Source organism: Sebastes fasciatus, chromosome 6 (genome assembly GCF_043250625.1).
Source record: "Sebastes fasciatus isolate fSebFas1 chromosome 6, fSebFas1.pri, whole genome shotgun sequence".
Lineage (NCBI taxonomy): Eukaryota > Metazoa > Chordata > Actinopteri > Perciformes > Sebastidae > Sebastes > Sebastes fasciatus.
In genome coordinates this window covers 18,561,512-18,583,639 of record NC_133800.1, presented here as the reverse complement: position 1 = coordinate 18,583,639, position 22,128 = coordinate 18,561,512, and the positions used below count along the sequence as shown (strand labels likewise).

The 22,128-nt window shown below is 40.3% G+C and overlaps 1 protein-coding gene across 3 annotated transcripts in view; it reads left to right on the top strand.

The window, feature by feature from the left end:
- edil3a (EGF-like repeats and discoidin I-like domains 3a) overlaps positions 1 to 22,128 on the top strand; it is a 127,698-nt gene that overhangs the window by 29,824 nt on the left and 75,746 nt on the right. For 2 of the 3 annotated variants that reach the window (XM_074638225.1, XM_074638227.1), the window contains exons 2-3: positions 3,769 to 3,798; positions 15,487 to 15,615. In XM_074638225.1, coding sequence (XP_074494326.1) covers positions 3,769 to 3,798; positions 15,487 to 15,615 — 159 coding nt within the window. The remainder of the gene's footprint in view (positions 1 to 3,768; positions 3,799 to 15,486; positions 15,616 to 22,128) is intronic. The other variant, XM_074638226.1, reaches the window with a different exon arrangement.

The following is a 22,128-nucleotide window of genomic DNA, read 5'->3' as shown; positions in this document are numbered from 1 at the left end:
TAGGACTATTACATTGTCTTACACTCTTGGCACATGGGGTTAAAAACTACTGTAATAAAAATCAAAAGAAAACAAGCACATATGCCTGTGGTATTCCCATGTAGCACATTCAGTCAATGATATAAACTCATTTGTAAGCTGAATAATTTAGTTGTTAAATAATGGAGAAAATGATCGTACGTTGTTTAATGTTATGTATGCTCACAGCTCAAATATGTGGATGGGGTTTGGTTTTCGCCACTTTTTGATGATAGACATTAAACTGAACTGACTGTTTAGTGTTTATATCATAGCACTTTTTTGAGATACAGTATGAAGCAAGCACACCCGAGTGGTAAATCGTGATTGTTTGAAGATTCACTATAGATCTGTTTATAGCCCTTCTGCTGAGGGAAATGTGCTGCTTTTGCTTTGATGACCACTTTTATGGGAAGGGAAATTGAAAGAGATTTGTTGTGTGTTTTTTTTTCCCCCATTTGTCTTTATTATTGAGCGCACAACCAGAATAGTACTGCTTTCCTACTATGTGATGTTTTTTTGTTGTTGTTTTTACTGGCTTTGCAAGTTGCAACGCAATATTAGAAGTATTTACACCAGATGTGTGTGGCCTCGACAGCAGGGTGAGACAGACAATTAATTATTCAAAGCCAGTCTGTGAAGCCATTTATTGATTCCCTGACTAGCCCCCTCTTTGCATCCTTTCTGGAAGGCATGGTATAATGATATTTCCATGACTAGATACAATAGTAAGAAAAAAAATAAAAAATAAAACTGTGTTGTGCTGCATGGAAACACCTTTTGAATACCCACTTCTAAAAACAACCCATATGGCCGTTGCAAAAACTATACATGCCTGCTCTATGGTTAAGATCAGGATAAGATTAGGCATTGGTTAAGGTTAGGAAACAACACCGTCATGGTCAAGAGAAATCAACATTGATTGCCGGACCAGATGGAGCATGAACCGTGCTGACATATTTCAGAGTCATACACCTTGTTGACCCAACCACCTATCTCGACTTTCTCCTTAAGCCTCGATCATACTTTCCGCAAGGACGGTCGCACAGACATGAGCTGACGTGGAATTGTGAAGAGGAAACGTTTGAACGTTTCTCCTCGCGGCAAACCAACATTCTCAAAGCTCCTCAATGTTCTCAATTTTTGCCACCCATCCGAATCCGCTTAGTTTGAAAATTTTGGATGTGCATGGACAGGTCGCACGGAACCCCCGCGAAGGATGTGGAACGCATAAATCACGCTTTAAAGGCCTTTACACACCCGGGTGTTGAATAAACGACACGAAAATGCAAAATAGTCGCCTGCGAATATTATTTGTATAGGGCTTTTATTGTGAATGGTTTGGACTACGAAGCCTCCGTGTTTTTGTTGTTGCAACTCAACACGTTCCGCGCAACATGATTGGTTGATGCCTTTTATTCGCAGTGTGAAAGCTTAGTAAATCAACCTTGTTCTGGGAAAAAAAAAAAAATTGCTTTTTCGCTGCATAATCGCATTCTCTGTGAAAGTATTCATGACAAAAACGACATTTCAAAAAAATATATTGACATGCAAATTAATCTAAAAAATAAAAAACGCCACATTGTCACTTTATCTCTGATACTTGGAGAAGACAGTTAATTTTCCTGAAAGTGTACACATGCGTCCTTCTATGTGTCTCATCAAGGCTGAATTGTCTACACATCACACGTATGTGAGATTAAGCCAGTTTTGTCTGCGGTGTGTACCGAGGGTTTTACCCAATACAGGCGACCAACTGAGCAGTTAACTGACAAGTGTGCTGTTTCTCTATTTCAGTAGAGACAAACACTCTTCTCATCTTCTAATATATTCATTAAATTGGAAGTACATGTTCTGTTGTCAGACAACAATAGATAAACATTTCCACTGGAAATAACTCGTGATGCAACTCACATGGGGTGTTTTGACTCATTTTAGGGAACAACAACAATTGAAAGCATACATTTTGCCAGCCCAGTGCGTTGTACAACTAACGCTAAGAAGTTTATGCACTCATGATTCACCACATCGGCACATACAACACAAAAGAAACTCCCTTTTATACGCCTCTATCTTCTCAGCATGTGTATTTGTGTGAATAGTTGTCTGCACTCGGAGGCATGTTTTCCTTTTCTTTGTGAGTGTGTAATTGTGTGTGTGTGCACTATATACATTACACTCTGTGTCTGTGTGGGCTTGCATGTGCATGTCTTGACCCCTACGGTAAGAGAGGAGAGGAAATGGCAGAGAAGAAAACCGCACCAAGTGAAGCGTGGAATGTGCTTGGTTTTGGGATTACATTGGCCCACGTACGTGGGAAAACACAAAGGGGAACATCGACTGCCAGACAGATGAGAGGTTGGGAAAGTGTACTTGGCTTTAGCTCCTTGTGACTTCAGCTTTGTCTCACAGTTAAAGAAGTGTTAAAGGCTGCGGTTCACTCTTTAATTCCGTCTGTTTTTCACAGTGGTGTCTAAATGGAGTCTATTTTCTCTTCAGTTTGCAGCTGTCGAGAAAAGACTCATGGCTGCTGTCTTGAGTTGAAATAATTTGTTCCAGGGGTGTCCTTTGTCAAAACAGTCAGCTCAGCTCCTCTTGCTACACATTTAGTAGATACACTGAATGCAGACCCCCCAGAAATAAGGTACCACATTAAATTAGATTGGCAATATAAAAGTTTTTTAAAACCCTCTGAGAGCACTTTGTGAAGTGATTTTATTTTCACATCCAAAGACACCACGGGGAATGCAGACTGACGGAGCGCACTGATGTTTGGTTTGTGGAGAGGAGAGAAAAATCTACTCCCTGCATGTTCCTCTGTGTTATGATTGGAAATGAGACTTGATTAGTTTTCTAAGATGGATTTGGATGCATTTGCAGCTGCAAGAAATTCTGGCATCCATAACTGTCTCCCTGTCCGCCTCATGATCTATGTGGCCTTAACGCTCTCCATATGCTAATACCTGATTAGTATGCAACGCTGTGGATGAAAACATGTACATGACATTGAATCATACTGTAATTAAGCTATCCCGCTCATTGGTAGGCGGTATCATTAGCTAGTGAGATATAACAGAGCACCAAATCCCAATGCATTCATGTTTGTCCATCCATCCAACCAACCCATCCAAGGGAATCTCTGATCATCCCCAACAATAATGGCACCCCGTGCATCTGAAGCCCTTGGTCTTTTGCCTCTGGAGCTGTGTCCAGCTTTCAGGCACATTTTTCAGAGCAATTTTACGAATGATGATGGAGATGGAGGGTTGTGGTAATGATGGCAGACATGCCAAATCTCAGCCAACGGAGCTGGACTGGGGGCTTAGGGGATGCAGCAAACAAGTATGTATGCCACAGGGGCTAATCCTACACTGGTCCAGAATGATGAACACATATTAGTCAAAGGCCACCAACCAGGATGTAGCATTGTATCTGAATGGGGGATGGGCTGTGACACAGTGCCAGGCTACGCTTCGTGGTGGCAGTGTGTGGAGGAGTTGTCTTGGCAGGATGTTGCGCCCTACAGGTAGCAGGTGTGTCTGGCGTTACACACTACATACTACATGCTTCCTTGGATTACATGTGAAATGTTACTGCACATATGGTACAGTTGTGCACAGTGCAACAAATAATATAGTTGAATCAGCAGTGTTGTATGCAGCTGAATACTGTGACATAGTTGTGATAAAGCTAATATATTTTCTTCTCTCCTCCCCCTCCTCCCTCTCTTCCTCCTCTGTGTCTCAACAGCAGCAGATGGTGAGGAACCAACTTCAGCAGGTGGGAAATTTTTATGCTTGGTAACGTGATTTCCCTACATTTGTGTGTATGTGTGTGTGTGTGTGTGTGTGTGTGTGTGTGTGTGAGGAAGGGAGGGAGCTCTTTCACTTTCTAAATCTTGGCCCTTCCTTCCTTCATTACCATTCACTAATTCCTGTGTCGGCTCACTGATCATGCCTGGTCAGCAGCCCTCATGATTATATCATTTGGTAGTTCAGTTCATAAGGCAGTCCTATTTGAACCTCTTGTAATAGTGCGACTGGTGAGAAATAGCTCGTCTTTTGTCTGGGACAGATTTTTGAGATTTTTTACAGAACCTCACAGTCCATTTCAGTCCAGTGATTGCTTTAGCTTGATTGCTTTTCTGAATAACTGAGCATTTTCCGTAATTTCTGCAGCTGTTTTTGAAAACCACTCCTAGTGTGTTAGGGGGCGTAAGAAAGTATTGATACACATGAGTATCCCAATATTATGTTTTGGGATTCTGTATCGGTTCTCCAAAACACTGTATAGATTTTTAATTAACCTCTTAAAAATCTGATGGACCCGGATGCTATTCTGTCTTTCGGAAGTTGTAGCGGGCTCAGTTTTTAAGTTAGAGTGAAGGTACTGACATCATATTAAACTAAAAAAAAACTAAGAAATCCATTGGTACCAACCATGTCATACTAGCTTGTCAAGAAGGAGGTTAAACAACGCTCCAAACCTGCACTTAATTTTGGCGAAGAAAAACTCAGACTCAAAGGGGTCCCTTGACTTCTGACCTCAAGATATGTGAATGAAAATGGGTTCAATACAGAGCCGATCCGAATGCTTCAACACTTCGAAACTTCAACCGTTGCCATGGTTATCAACCTCCAAATCAGTATTTGAATGCTTCATTTGTATTTGCTTTTTGTATGTAAGTATGTAATAATAAAGTATAAATCCCCAAATACCCCTTGAAATAAGGAATAATCCCACCATATTACTCATTATTCATATTCAACATTAATTGTTATTAGTAATTTTCAGACGAATACCGCTGTTTGTTGTGTGTAGAGGTGTGTGTGTGTGTACAGCATCCAGTGCACTGAAACGTTGGAGATGGAGACGAACAGAAGAACTTGTCAGCCTGCCGTGCCTCGAAACTTCGAATACCTTGGAATATTACTCATTGAAGCTTCGAAGCCCAAAAAATGGTATTATGGACAGCCCTAGTTCAATATGTGTGCTACCCATGAGACTCCCCTTTACTTTATGCTAATTCCTTGCAGTTTTATACATGCAGTACATTGCCTATTCTAAAATTTGAATATTTCTACATACTGGGGTCCCTGAACTGTCTTAAAATTACATAAATTGGGTATGACTGGAAAGCTAAGACTCTTGTGGATCCAATGAGCCCAATTGTATTCATGTGTGATGATGTTAGTCCCCATAGTAACCATTCCACATAGTGACTTTTCTTTTTATTCAGATGGTAGTGTGTCTTTATACTATGACAATGATGATATATTTTATATAATATATGCATATATCGCCAGCAATTTCCCCATCTCAAAACCTTACTGTATTGTATCTAAAGTAGAATGCATTGCATCCTTAAATGCACGCCATTAGCATCACTGAATGTACATTGTATCCGTTCCCTACGGAGCGCATTGAGTTGTGCTGCTCTTAGTGTTCGTAAAGTAAATAACTGTGAATTATCATACAGAAACTTCTTTTTAAAAACATCTTCCTTAGAGACCATATTTGGTATTCAGAAGTACTGCTTCTCATTATCGAAAGAACTAATGTGACGAGAGTTTTATTACAAAAGCGAGACCACAGAGGACAACAGTAAACAAGAACCTGATTTATCTTCATCAGTGATATAATTAAGATGTCACTTCACATCCCGGGGAAGTACCGCGACTGAATACAAACTTCCTTCTTCCAAGTGCATCCTCAGCATCTAATTGTCTTCGTCTATGTTTCTTTCATCAATATTCATCTCTGCTGGTTTTATTTGAGATCAGATGGGTTAAAACAAGGATGATTTATTTAGATAAGACATAATACACCACAAATCAAAGCGGTTTGTTGTTGCAATGCTAAGCTTAGCGTAATCTCAGACTCTAATCAGTTAGTCGGGAAATAGAAATGTAAACGCATGTATACACACACTTGCATGCATAATCTGAATATATATTTGCTACTATAGAACAAAAAACGTTTCAATTAAACTAGAAGAGAGTATTGAAAAGTTGAATTCAACGGAAACAAAACTTACTAATAATTGAAAAATTAATTAAATTAAAATTAAATTAAGAACTTTTTTACCAAAGTCAGAATGCATAATTAAAATCTAGTTGTGTGATGGCATAAATGTCACACAAAAGACAAACTATAGAGCTTAAATTTTCCAAACTCAACATTTAATGTAGACACACAGTATGTCACCCCCACTTTTATATTTTTTTAGCATAAAGATATTGTTTGAATAATTGCAGTGAATCCTGTTGTCAGTCTTTCCAAAGCTGTCTCTTCTATGTACTGTACACGTTTCAGATAACAGAGAAGAATGCAGCAAAACAGCACAAGAAATAATGATCGGATCTGAAAATGACTCGAATTAGGTGCGACTTGTGACCACTGACCTGGAACTGGACTTAGAGGAAAATAGGACAGGGCGACGCGGAAGATCAAATTACACATGACAGCTTTGAAGAATTTAGCATATCAGCTGCTATTTCACAGCCTTCATATCTTTAATCTACATATTCACATCCTTTGTCTGCACACACATGAAGAGGACTTTTCTTTAGCACATTTGGCCTGTATTTCTTTAGCTCCTGTGTCTATGTCCATGCTGATGTATTTTAGTAGTCTATAAACATTGGCCCACTATCTACATGGCATCTGAAGCTGCTATTAAAATTGAAAGTTTGAGGTTGAGAGAGAGAGAGAAATTCTGCTTAGCGTGCTAAACATGACAGAATATTGGATTTCATTTTATCCTCTGCCCCAGTGGAATAATAAAATGAGGAAATTGGCTGCATTTTATCTACATGAGGTTGGATCCTTTCTTTACGTCTAGGAAAGTCTGTTCATATCGTACCAAATGGAAAATTCTTGATAATAAAAGTACAAATGATGTGGGTTACTTACTGTACCTTTACCTTTTTTGCTGCAAAACAATCCCACAGAGTAAAAAAGCAATGGCTGAACTGAATGTTACACTGACTAATAGTGAGCATAGAGTCGGCCTACTGTAAGTGCCTCACCTTCCTTGTTGTGTTTTATGGTGTAGTAGGAGACTGTAATTTAATATTACCTAGTGACATTATACACTTTAATTGTTTTAATTGATTCTTAAATTTGAGCTTGAATGTTAAAAAGCTTCAGTGGGCAGAATGTTTTTGGCATTATTACAATTATGCTGAAAGGTTATTATTCCATAATAACCTTTCAGCATATTGTAATTCAAGTGTTCTGAGAGAAAACTAGACTTCTGCACCTCCTCATGGCTCTGTTTTAAGGCTTTAAAAAATATATTCCATGACGGGAGACTTTGGTCAATCAGGTAATTTCAGAGAGAGAGCGTTCCTATTGGTTGTTCAGTCAACAGAGGCAGCTGTCAATCACTCGCTAAATCCGATCAAATTGTCAAACTAGGCAGCGCTGATAAATATGAATTATTATTCTGTTAGTGTAATGACTATTTCTCACCTCAAATGTTTTCAGAAATATCTTGTAGTGTACTGTTTAGTTGTAAAATGACAAAGTTTGCTCAGGTTGGTGGTGCTTGGTATTTCCTACACTTATCTCCACATGGCTGCCGGGTCACTTATGTTCACAAGTGATTGACAGCTGCTCAGAGTTGGCAGACTCCAGCTTGGCTCTGATTGGTTGTTTTCCTCCGGTCTGTGAAATCCTGCATATGCCATTAGGAGCACTGGAGGACACAGAGGCATGTGATTTCTTTCAGATTACCTGTCTTTACGTTTTAATCATATTTGCTCAAATTCTATCCACTGCAGCTTTAATGTGTTAAATGAGCGTCATTTCATTATTGAGTCTCATCAATCTGCTCAAAAATAATCTGCTCATAAAAGTACATTTAATCATATTTTCCCACCCTTTTTATAAACTGTAAGTGATTTTAATGGGCACTTTCATTTTATGTATCAGGAGACTCTAATACTCAAATATCCACATTAAGAGAAATGTTCTTCTTCAACATCCGTCCTCTCTGATCGCCACATGCTCAAAGCTCTTCAGTGGCTCTCAGCACCAGTACATATGTGAGTTAGAAGTAGAAAATTCATTCCTCTACATTGAGTCACTCAATATGACAATTAAAGACAAAGAGGACGAGAGAGTGAGATAGAGGGCTTTAATAGTGTTTCTGTCATCTCTTTGCTAATTCATCTGAGAGCTGTGTCTCTGTGGTGCGCAGGATGCGATTCTTTGAGAGGGCTCCACAAGGGGTCGGCTCCAGCTTCCACGCACCGACCGCAAATTGAACGTTTGCAAAGACCCACTGCAGGAGCAGCACAAATCACATCACAACAAATACTGTAAATGCACAAGCCCTGTGGTTTCATCATGCCACTGAGACCTCAAGTAGCATAATTGAGCTTTAAGGTTAAGTGGATAACAAACAGTCTCTTTGCAGAACAGTAGTCCTCCATTGAACAGGTTGGAGCCAGCCTCTGGTCACAGCTAATTTATCTTACCAAATACAATTTGGCTTTGATCATAATCATTATTATCAGGAAAATTACTTTTTTTTTTTTTCAGACCTTTGCCAGGCAGGTCACCGCTCTGACATTTTCATGACATTTAGTCTCTGACAAGACAACCTCCATTTCTCTCCATCTTCCAAGAACAATGCTGATCTTCAGTGTGACTTCTCCATTTGGATATTCCAAACCATTTAGTTTCTGCGTGATTCTTACTGCTTTCAACTCTCTTGTCTGATATTGTCAAATGCTGATGGGCTGGAATGGCAAGGGCACAGGAGAATAGGAGGCCAAGGACTCACTAAAAGCATGAATGTCTACGCCGACTCCTGCTGAGAGCACTGATGTAGTGTTGGTGGTGCGGTGCCAACTTTCATCAGTCGAGGTGAAGGATGGGTGCAGTGACCATGAGCCCGTGAAACCAGGGAAGCCATCATGGAGAAAGAGGCTGGGTTAAAATAGATTTGACACAATTAGGCCATGTCAGATTTCTCTATGATGTGGCTTGCTGCACATTCAGAGCTGAGGAGCTTCAATGTAAATTTCACTCTCTTGAAGCAGGTAAAATGTGCTTTTTTTTTTATAAAAGGTTAACAAGGTGGCTGATGAACCGGCTTGTTAACTCAGTACTGTGCAAGATGGACGAATTGGAACTGAAATTCAGAGTTGACAATTCAATTTTCTGGGCCGTTTTTCATTGACAGTCAATTAAATTATCTACTGAAGTATTGGGCGTAACTGAAAGAGTGTTGCTTAGTGGAGCTGTCAGCGACCAAGTCGAGTGCAGATGCTTGTTTGTGTTTAGTAAGAGCATTAGAGGCACTTCCTCCGCCGCTGCTGTAAATGGTCAGCTGGCCCCACAACCTGACCCACTTCACTGGGATCAGCAGAAATCTTTATCAAGGAACAGACAGTAATGCTTTGTCCGACCTCCTCGTGACCTCCACCAACACGGAGGTAGCAGTAGTAAGACTTCTTTCTATTTCCCTGCATTTTATTGTCAGTGAAAAAGCTGTAATACTGTATATTGCTAACATTTTTTAATAGAGGAACGTTTTCTCTGAGTCTCTTTAATAGAAAAACAGAGTTAACAGTTAATTATAACCCTCTTACGAAATCAAGTGAGCCTCTCAGCTGCAATGGTGCATTGTCAATTTTAGTGATGTAAACTAGTATTGTTTATAAGAGGCTAAATTATAAGTTGCAGTCTAATGTAATTAGTGTTTTGCTCGTACATTTGAAGAAAGCTAACATTCGTGACGGCTGTCGGCTAAGATGTGAAGAGCACATGTGGAGCTTTAACCCTGGAAATGTCAGGCGTTTGTGATTGATCTGCAAGGAAACAAAGGATGCTTTCCTCTGTTTAACCATTGGTCAGGTTTTCACAGCTGATTGATTGGACTCTCTTTCGCAGCCAGAAAAGAAATCACAGCGCTCGTGCCGGCCGCAACGCAGGCTCGCATCAATCACCGAGCGAGTCGGCTTGTACGGCGGAGCAGCAGCTGACATTCACACAAGAAAGCTGCCAGTGTTTCCTCCAGATATGCAACATACAGACTTGCATCACACAACCTGCTCACAGAGTGAAGAGAGCGTCCACTGACAGCCTGACGAGATCTCCTCAGATGACACGCAATGTCCACCTCGCTGCCTCTTCTTGCAAAGTTGCTTATTTTTTACTGAAAATGCTCAGTTGTTGCAGTAAATTGGTAAACTTATTTCTTTAAGGCATAAAATAACATTTTATTTCCCAAAGTTGAAATGCATAAGTGGAAAATAAGTGTTGCTGTCAGTTAGAAGCCTAGTATCTAGAGTGTAATTGTAAACGTCAACTTGTCAGACTGTTAGAAACAGACTTTTTTTGTCCAGCAGCCACAGATTTATATATATGTTGTGTTTATTTTTCCAGTAGGTTCTAAAATAGTTTTCGCAAATCTCAACCCACTGAGGACACGGCAGTAGCAAAAGCAATTAGGCGAGGTTAGTTTGCATTCTCTCAGCAGAATAGTTTTTTGATATAATATGCTGATTGGATGTCTTATTTTTTGTGAGTGCGCTAATGTAACTTCGGCATCCCATCCTGACTCACAACATTGTTGCAGTCCATCAGGTTTTGGCTTTTTTTTCAAAACACAGGGTGTAAAAATATGCAGTGTTTCCCCCACATTGTAGCACTGATGGTTTAAAATTGTCATCCAGCTCCATAAATCACACTATCAGTGAATCAATCTTTGTTGAAATATTGCTTTGTAATCTTTTGGAGCCTTTTATATCTAAAAAATGTCAAACTTAGCTGTCATACAGAACGCTCTCTGTATCTCTCTCTCTCTCTCTCTCTCTCTCTCTCTCTCTCTCTCTCTCTCTCTCTCTCTCTCTCTCTCTCTCTGTCTCTCTCTCTCACCTGGCATTAAAATGCGTTGGGTGATCGCATTGCAATCGGATAGTTCTTGACCGAATGAAAGTACAGGTGTAAATGCACCCAAAATGCTTTGAAGACAGATTGTGATCCGATCGGCAAAACCACCTCCGGAGGTGGTCAGGGACGCAATGTGACCATGTTGAACACTATTGTAAATGCAATTGCGTTTTCAGTCCACATGCAAATACTATGTGGGTGGAAATATGTAATGCTACAGTAGGGCTGTACCGAGTACCTTTTTATCTGGGCTACGAATGCTCTGTACTAATCAACAGTGAATATTAAAGCTTCGGCCATTGGGCTCAACCTGCAGCGCGCTCCGAGCGCTCCTCCGGTCACTGGACCGCAGTGCAGAGAGATCACCTTGGCTGCCATCTTTCGGTCGGCGCTCAGCATCTCCTCTCCTCATCTCATCTTCACATCTGTGTGTGCGAGTGTTGACATACCTCAAAGTCATGTTTGTGGGCCCTCTCCCCTTAAATGGCGGCGTTTTGAGGCTGATGCGTCCGCGCAGTATACGCACCGCCTCTCAGGCAGTTCCTGGCTGCAAGTTCATGCGTATTTATTGAAAACTCAATTCTGATTGGTCAATCACGGCGTCCTACGGTCTGTTATTTCTTCATAGTAGACCGTAGCTATACATAACAGACCGTTGCTATGGGCACAGTTCTGATGTTGGACTTTGGCGGACCGTTTTTGTGTCACATTATTTATTATTTCTTAAGTAAGTAGCCGTGTTATAAGCGGGATAATGTACAGCTAGTGGGTCATTGTTGTGATATAAAGCCGTTCAGGGCGATGCAAGACCTCTCTGTTTCACGTGCCGCATTGCCTTGTCGGGGTTTATTTCACAACAATTAACCAGATTACGGATCTTAATCGAATCTCAATTTGGACACAGGAGACACATTAATTCCAGGTGTAAATGTAATCAGGTTAAATCATATCTAGATCTGGATACGAGACACATTTTAATGCCGGGTGTAAAGGGGTTGTATCCTTCTCCCTCTTCCTCCACCTCTCCATTAGGGAGGCTGTCAGTGTGCCTTGGTGCGACTATAGATCATCACGTCAAAACAGCCCTGAAACCTGTCACCTCCCTCTCCCTCAGAGAGCAGGGCCTCTGTGAAAGCTATTATACGTTCCTCTGTTCAACTGATTAGCCACCGCTCTCATTATAACTGATACAGGTCCTGGCTTTGAAATGGCACAACTTCGATAGGATTAACTCGTTTGTAATTCATATCCAGAGGCCTTCTAAATCCAACGAGAGAACAATAATAAGCTTGCTTGTGGTGTTTATTTCTTTTCTTTACTGAGTTCATTTTCAGCCTATACATTCTCTGGGTTGGGGCTGGTCTTAAATGGTTGAGCAGATGATGTAGTATACGATTCAAGGCCGCGCCCGTTTACTTGACGTTGTCAAATTTTGTGCTCACGGCTTCTCATTTGTCAAATTGACTTAAGAGGGCATGATAGTCTCACCCTTGAGACTTCATCTTGTTGCTTATCACTTAAAATGAAATAAGAGACCTGTCAAAGCACAGTTTACCCATCAACCCTAAGATATGACTGTGAAAAGACTAGAATGGAAATTCTATCAAGAGACAGGAAGCTTACAAAAAGGCTCATGGAAGCGAATTTGTTGTGACAACAGACTTTTACAAGCTTCGGACTGACCACATGTTATCACAGAAACCACCAGACTTTCTTCTCACATCTGTATTTTAATGTTCAACATGTGCCGAGCTTTTTCCAGGTTTGCATTAATACCCAGCGGTAGACTTCTAAAGTTTTCCCATCCAATCTCAATCCACAAAGTTTTGACAGCTCTCGGTGCAGTCGTACACCTCGATGTTTAAAAGATGAGACAGCTATTGGCAGGCCCTTGAGTTATGAAACCAATAGCCCCTGCGTCAAGGCCTCATCATTTACATTTGGCCCCACGCTGCAGGTTAGTCCAAGGAAGATTTTAGATGGCAGTAATATGGCACCTTGTTGTGGGCACTGCCAATGAAGTAATATATCGCTGTGTCATATACATTTGGTTCTAATAACTTTAACTCAAAGCTGTGGTTATCACCGCTGGTCCCGAAAAGATAAAAATAGAATAAATTGAAGAAAAAAAATACACAGAAGAAAAAGTGCTCCAACTGAGTCATTAATCATCACCAGTCATTTAGTTTTTTTTAGTTTTGTTTTTGATTGAAATTCTTTTGTTTGCCAAATCCCCAAAGTGTGAATTCACTAGCGGCTGCAAAGCTACCCAGCGTTCACTACGCCCAAATATTAAAGAGAAAACAATGGTAATGATGAATGGGGTGCTGTACACACAGAAAGGATACATGTGCTTAGTGGCTATGAATATGAATTCCCTTGCAAATTAATGTTTTGCACACAAGCCTTTTCTCCACTGAGCTGTGCTGACCCTTGCACAGGGTGCGGCATACGCTCCCTTTGATTTTCAATAGGAAAGCTGAACTGTTGTAATCACTTTGGTGTGGAACGGCAACATGTGGAAACTTTCACAAAGTAGGTTAGCATTCAAAGTGATTGGAGGGATTCAGTACACTGAATCTGCAGCACAGCAAAAAAAGCAACTAACACACACATGCATTGATACATACTATGCAAAAACTAATACATTCATATATGACTAAAAGCAATCCTTGCAGTCTATACCCTACTTTATGAACTTTCTCATTTAATGGCAACATATAATGAGGAGTTGCTATCTCCTGGTGGTGATTTAAAAATAATTTATCATTAAAGGAATTCTGCTGAACATGTATACTTCTTAATCTTACACTTTTCTCCGCATTTTGTAGAGTTCACTTAATACATACACCAGTTAGTTGCCAATAAACACTCAACCAGTAGGCTTAGTAGTGAGAAAATGAGTCTACTTCTCTCTTGTTTTATTACCTCAGTAAACATTGAAAACATGAGTTTATGGTCTCAAGCGCTAGTTTCAAGTCTTCTTCAATACAGCATGATGTTCATTTAGTATATTATGGTCCCATTTAGAGTCAAATAGACCATAAAGCAGGGGATGCTTTAGGGTGTGGCTACCTTGTGATTGATAGGTCTCTACCACGGTGTTGTCCGGGCTGGGAGCTGTTCGTGTTTTCGTCTTACAACTTTAACCCTTTCACAGTGCGTTTTTAGTTCATGCAAGTTAATTATAACCTTTTTGGTCGCCTAAAAATGTCTTATTCAGTATTCGGTTGTACTTAGCTCCACCCTCATGTGTCACCTCTGGTTGCAAAAGCCAAAATGGAGATGGCCAAAATGCCAAACTTGAGGCTTCAAAACCGCAGTCCACAAATCAGTGGGTGACGTCACGGTGACTATATCCACTTCTTATACAGTCTATTATTTCAACATACGTCTTATACACACAGGGGCACCTTGAGAGTTAAAATGAACTTCACTGTTCAAGTTTTTATGTCTGTATTTGTATTTGAATCAAACATTAGTTTTGAATATTTAGTTATTTAGACTGATGCAAAGCTGGCCACTCAAAATGATCAAAGATTGATGTGATAGTTGTCTGCAGTGTTCCAGTACTGGCCACTATACTGCACCTTCTGTTATTTAGAGAAAAAAACTGCAGCACCAAGCAGAAGGTCAGTTATTAATTATCCAGCGTGCCTGTGCCTCATACCCAGCAGAGCACGGAAAAGTCTATGCAGTCACTCAAGCAAACACTGTTTTGCTGTGTGGAATAGTACACTATTGACAATTGGCCACATAAATTGGGGGATGCAAAGACCAAAACTAAGCTATTTGGCTGTCACCTGTTTGAAGTTTGAATTGTGCACAATAGCACAAATTTAGTTATATTTATTTAAAAGGAAACAAGTATTTCTATTGTACCAAATAAAGCACCAATGGCCTATTTTATGTTTTGGCATCGTTGGTATCACGTTCACGTTACTCCACTTAAAATCTGGTTATGCAATTCACTCTCCTGCACTCTCGTGTGTGTGTGTGTGTGCATGTGTTGGCATGCATGCTTTTCTGTGCATATAGGTGATAGTGCTCTACCTTGCAGCTATAGTCTGTGCTCTCCATTTAGCACTGTGAGGATGAAGTGTTGCCTCCCTGGAGGGGACGTATTCAATGATGTTTAGACTGTGCCTTGGGCTGCCCTCCGAACCACAGAGACCAGCAGCAGTCAATGAACGCCAGCCTCTCCTCGCTCTCCTGTCATCCTCAGCTCAGCCTGTCAAACTGTTATACTCATACACTGTCTCACAAGGTCCAACTATACACTAATATACTCTTTTAATTAGTTTGATTTAAATCACTTGCTGGGTAAAGGTTGTGTCGGAATGTTTTTTTTCTGTCTGTTAACATGGCAATGCTCATTTTATTCATGCACACTCTGGAATAACAGTGTGCTACACCAGAGTGATTCAGTTACCTTGAACTGTGTAAATGAGAAAGTAAAAGATGTAGCTCATTATCAGTGTCTCACGGCCGTAACACACTGTATTCATATTGGCACAAACAGACTTCTTAACAGTGTTTTACTCTCTTTATTCCACGCAGGTCCTTGCCATCCGAACCCTTGCCACAACAGAGGAACATGTGAGATCAGTGAGACCTACAGGGGTGACACCTTCATTGGTTACGTCTGCAAGTGTCCACCAGGCTTCAGTGGAGTTCACTGCCAACACAGTAAGTCAAACCGCTCTCCCCTCCTTGCTTTCTCTAAAAAACCTTGAAACATTTAAATTATCACAAAATAGAAAAAAAAATGAAATCAAAGTAAGTTTTTGGAAAACCTTTCTTCTTTTGCACATTTCCACAAAGTAAGCTTTGTCTGTTTGATCTGACAGATTTTTCCAACACAAATAATGACCTTGAGCGGTGAATAAATGTCAAACAGCTGACAGGAAGTAAATCGCTTTTAAAAGGACGAGTTCAGCAAAATGATAGTGGCTTTGGTTGAGAAAAGAAATGCTGAACTGGCTTTCTTTTGTTGAGCATGCTCTTAATAAAGGTTAGTGTCAGAAGGTTTTTGCTGCCTATGAGATAATACTTAACATTAGACCGGGGGCATTGTTCTCAAGCTCAGTACAATTTATGCTCTATCTTTAAACAGACTTTGTGAACTCTTAAGCCTTTAACGCCCTGAAACCGGGCAGAAGGATAATCGCTAACGCAAATGTGAGGTGCAAGCGAATTTGGGTGTGACCAACGCCAGAAAACTGCAAAAACGTGGACAAATGTGTCAATGCAACTGTGTGAGTGCCCTGCGGGGCGAAAGTAGACGTCTACTAGTGTATTTTGATGTTATTGAAGATATCTTACAAAGAAAGAAAAGCAAAGCATTGGGAAATCAGCAACATCGCTTTTCTGAAAACAACAAAAACTTCTATTGATTATTGTTGCAAAGCTTTCTCCAGCCTTTCTCCTGAAACTCCACAACACACAACTGGGCTCTTTGATTTGATCACGGCAACAGCAAGAAGCAGCCAGAGTGAGCTGTTGGGATATTTCAAAAAAGTCAAGTTCCTTTTTCTTTTTTTTTCTTTCTGAAGCCGTCTGTTTCACTTTTTACTGTTCGCAGCAGTTTTGAAATCAATTTCACAGAAGTGTCAAGGCTTGCTGGTGTTTATATCACTCGCAGTACCATTTACCAAAAAAGTCTGTCAGGAAGTGAAACCTAGTGAATATGTCCATTAATTTGAAAAAGGAAAATATGTCAGGTGGAACCAACATCAGCTAGCCAGCAGTAGAAATACACAGGTATAGCATCAAACCTATGCATTCATATCTTGCCTTAAAAACCCTCTGCACTTTAAACAAATCCCAGGATTTGGAAACAGCATGTAGCTCCTCGTCTGCAAGTGCTAAATCTTGCTAAATCCTGCAGTATGATATATAGGCCAAGTCCTGTGGCTGCCCTGCCAGCGGTGTGCTTGGCTGAGCATTGCATTAGCCTGCGCAGCACAGTTGTCCTTCATTTCATCGCAGGTGTGCTTCTAAGTAATGGATTTAATGTATCACGGTGCAAACTGTGCGGTGAGATGGATCATTATTGGTTTGAAAGAGAAAGAGGGATAAACACGACTAGAGGAAGAGGGATGTTAACCAATGCTTACAGAAACCATTTATATCTGTCTCATAACTCTGCAACACTTACACCAAGGTTAAACAAGACAGCAGTTTAGTGGTGAACTGATAAAAGGGGGGCTTTTATTTGAGGACAGTCAGTGTCAGTCATTATTTGTTTCCACATCATTTTTTTCCCTATTTAATGAAAACCCACAAAACATAAAAGGAAATGGAGCGAGTCGCTATATCAACGGCCTGTCATTGTGTTTGTCTCCAGCCAGAGTTGTGAGCAATTGGCTAGCATTCATGTCATAATTCAGTTATTGTTTGCTATTAAGCCCTTAGGGTGGTGAGAAACTGATTCGATATGGGCTGAATAAACATTAATGTCTGCTAATTTCCCTCACCTTCATTACAGTTGAATGGAAGAGAGTGGGTGTGAGAGAGAGGGAGAGAGAGAAAGAGAGGGAGAATTTTGTTAATAATCAAATCTAGCGTCTGGATAATTCCTGCAATTAAATGATAAAGGCATATTCATAATTGTTCCTTTGGAATGACAGCTTAGCTGGCTTTGTTATGGTGGTATAGTGTTGGCTTTTAATGGATGACAAGCTTACTTAAAATGATAAAAGCAAGAAAAAAAACAGAGAATCCTGTAGGATACAAGAAACAACACAAAACCAAGGGGCGTTTTAATCCTGCTGATCAATCTTAAAGGGATAGTTCGGGTGTTTTGAAGTGGGGTTGTAAGAGGTACTTATCCATAGTCAGTGTTAACCTGACCCGCCAGATGGTTTGATACACAGAACCATCTGAGAAGCCGTCACTGGAAACTGTTTGGAAAAGGGCAGGAACTTTAAAAAAATACTTGACAGGTGATTGGAAGAACCATCTGTCAATCAAACTCTTGCCGACGCCAGTCGGGAGAAGAGCGAAAACATCTTCTCCATCGAGAAAAGTCTTCTGTGCCGTTTATTGCTCTTCTTTCAATGAAGAAATACTTTCCAGTTCTGATATAACAGTTGCTATTGCAGCATCTACTCAAACCTCTTCACGAGCCTGCCCCCAGTTTGGAGAAGCAAACAGGAGTATCGACACGGGAGCAAAGCAATGTATTGCGTGGACAGGGTCGGTATCAAAACGCATTTTAGCCACCTAAAAGAAAGGCCCACCTAAAAAAGTTAATATCCGTTAAAGTGTATGCTATATCCGTCTTCAAAACAACCCGGACTATCCCTTTAATGTGTGTGTTATTTTAATGAATATCATGCAATCTAGTAGGTGGAACGATGCACTCATTTTCACTGCTGCTGGCAGTTCAAACTTGTACATAACTTTTTGGTACTGCATCTGTCAATACTATGAATTCATCAATACATGAATTAGTCTTCTGCTTAATAAGCTCACAGCTGTTGCAACAGTATGAACGTCTGCTGCTTGGAATCATTTCTAAAGTCCTTAAAGGAACAAACCTTTCACTCAGCATACAGTATATTCAGTATAAGTCGGAGCCAGGATCGTATGGTTTTGTAGGATTACCCTTTATCTTATGTGATATCTAATCCAGTGTTACTGGCCCAGATAAATGTTTGGCTTTGTATATATACTCTACAGATGTAATATAATATATGTGTGTGGGCCAGCCCTCTTTTTTTTTACCGTTGCTCTTACTGTCTCCTTGCTCCATCAGTGCCAAATCCAATTTCACACCTTTGAACGTTATCCTAAATACATGCACTACATATCCTGCCTGTTAAACCGCTTTTATGAAGCACAGCCAGGAATGATATTGCACATGGACAGCTAGGATAAGTACGAGCTATTTCAGACTTCTTTGATGGGCGGATACTGTATGCACTTAATGTTGTTGGCGGCTTTGTTTTTAAGATCGCAGCCGTCTATGACTCAACTTGAGGTGTTGAGATTTCCATATTTAGGCCCAACATCAGATAATCACAGCCGAAGGTGTTGGCAGTCACAGCAGCCATTAAAGTGAACGCTTCATGAGTTTGATTTCACTCAGCCACTTTATATGCAGCTAAATCTCACAGGGTCTTGTTTCTGTCTTAAAAAATATTGCTTAAATGTTCAAATACAAAAGTATCTTTTGATAGCTACATTAATAATGTGCTTGTGCTGAGTTGAGTTTTTATCCAATAGCATTGATTTAAAGGTCCCATATTATGCTAATTTTAAGGTCCATACTTGTATTTTGTGTTTCTCCTAGAACATGTTTACATGCTGTAATGTTAAAAAAACAACTTTATTTTCCTCATACTGTCTGCCTGAACACGCCTGTATTTACCCTCTGTCTGAAAACTTAGGTCCATGTTTACTTCCTGTCAGCTGATTTCATTCACATACACTGCAGCTGGAAATAAACTGAGATTGCAACCGAAATTCCATACAAACATGATATTTAGTACGCTAAAAAAGTATGTGAGATGTTTTAGTATGTCCGAAACCTTAGTATGAAACCAATAGTACACAAATTGCATACTATTTCCAGTGAAATATGACAGTATGCAAACACTGGACACTATGACGGCATAAATATCCCACAATGCAATGCATTAGTGACGACAACAATCATAACAGACGTTAGCAGACAGCTCTGTAACATCAATAACGCTTCAATTTAAGTGTAAGTATAAGTTTTCACTTTGCTAGGTGTAATATATATTTTAAATTAATTCAGACTTTGATTCTTACAAACCGTTGTTTTGGTCACATAAGGAAGGCACAGGTTACCATGGATACACATCTCCAACCGGCAAGGAGGCTCTTAGGAAGTGACCAAAAAGATACATACTACTGTTTATTCACACAAAAGTATGTTGAATGATAGTACACCTATTGGGTATGTGTACATATTATGTGATTTCGGTGAAAGTATGTGATATTTGTGACATCACAAAATTACAGAAATCCTGACAGCTTGTTTCAAAGGCAACGTTTCCGAATAGGGGCTAGGTATGGGTGTGTATTTCTCCATGGATTGAGTGTTTTTATATTTTTACAGTATTTATATATCACATAAACCTGCTTTATAATAAAAAAGACTATAAAAAGAATAATCTCACTTTATACAATATGGAACCTTTAAGGTTTTACTTTTGAAATAATACAAAGACAAAACAGTTGAATATTGATTTATAAAAGTTTTAAACCAGTTTTTCCAAGCCTGAGTCGCAACACCACCTGAGAAAACCAGGGTTAATACCAGGGTAATATCACAGCTTTTTTTATTAGAGCCCTTATTATCACAAAGTCATTCATCTTTGGAATGGTGTGGCGTCACGTCCCTGTGGTGACAAGGGAACAAGCGCCGCGTTATTGGGCGAGTAGCCAAACATTGTAATGACCTGTCACGGTGTGAAGATTGGGACTGATTGCCTCAGTCGTCATGACGTTGCAGATCATTTTTAGGGCACGCGTTCTCAGCCCATCAAGGACAAATGAAGTATAAACTGTTGGGATTTTTGTAGAGGAAATGTTTTGTTTTTCTGAACAGAAATGTGCTGTAATATGCCTTATAATATGCCTTGTGTAACAAGCCCACCTTGTGGTGAGCAGCATTTTAATTTAATTTGACGCAGTAAAACTAAATCATATCCTTGAAAGTTGGCAGATCGGATGAAGATATGTCACCCTCTTTTTCTCTTTGAGTAGGGAAGCTTGATCACATTTTTCTGCGGCTTCGTCTTCTTTACTCTGTCTCAAAGATGTTGGTTTTGTCTTATTCCTTTAAGCCCTCACTCACTCAGCAATATGAATGCATGTGGAGCTCACTGCATGTGAATCACAGAGAAAGATAAAGCTATTCCAGAAACTGTTTGCAGATATACATATACATATGACATATACAGCCATTGCAAAAGATTAAAAAAAAAAGAATTAGCGATGTTAATTTGGCTAAATGGTCTCTTAGATGACTGCTGTTCTCTTTCTAACGCAGTCTCTTGGCCTGCAAGTCCCTGGAGCAGATTCTATCTTGCTCTTTGATCAATACGTGTCTTTGCCTTTCTCTCTGAAACACACCAGCAGGGCTGGATTGATTGAGGCTAAATGTAGGATGTGTGAGATCTTTTTTAAAGCGTGGCCCTGTATTTGATCATGTATTGACAGTTGCTATCATGCTGTATTAGCCCTGCTGCCTCCACAGCTTTTTGCCACAGGATAATCAGCCAGAGTTTATGGCTGCACAAGAGAAAGAAAAAGACTCCATAAGGACTAGCTTTGTGCTTACTCTTTGGGACCACATTTATAACTGCATTAGTGGCCTGTTTAAGTGAAAAGGAGGTATCCAGTGGAGCTTATATGTTTATTTTTTATTTCTCTAATGAATTCACCATGCAGGCCCTCTGACTCCTCGCCTTCTAGTGGGTTTTCATGGAGAGTGAGCAAGAGATAGAAATAGAGATCTGACTTATTTTCCGCAGGCATCTGTTTGTTGTGCTCAATTTACTGCGTAAGATGAACAACAGGATGGCATAGACAATAGCACTAGAGCCCGAGGCAACATGAATGAGTATCTATAGGACAGTGTACATCTTAACCGTTGAACTTAAACTACAACAATACACTGTATTATTCAGGTGCAAGGCAGATGTCCGACAGTTTCTTCCAGCACCCCTTCCGCCCCCGTGAGCACCCACCACTTTACCAGCACACCTCCGAGTGGTTACCTGCACCTCTTGAAGCGAGAAATGACTTGCCCTTCTCAAACCTGCCACTGCCTCACAGGAGGTGACTTTGTAGCGGCGGATCTTGGGTTTGTTGTGATGGCAGGGGGAGGGAGGGAGCTCTTGTTAGCCGGCATATCTTCCACCGCTCCCATGGAGGCCACCGAGAGAGGACAGCGGGTGGGGGTGGAGAGAGATTGGTTGGCTTGTGGTTTTCTGCTCCCTCTCGCCATGATTGAGGCAGTTGTTATCTCCGTCTTACTGTGACGCTGCACGGTTAAAGTCACTCCAGCAAAGATCACGATGAAACATTGGAATTTCCTTCTCCTTTTGGAGCTGTTGTTAAATGTTAATGGCATCTCTCAGGGACCTTAAAAATCACAAATTATTTCAGTTACTAATAGAAATGTCATTTTCTGACAGACAATATGAGGAACAGAATGCT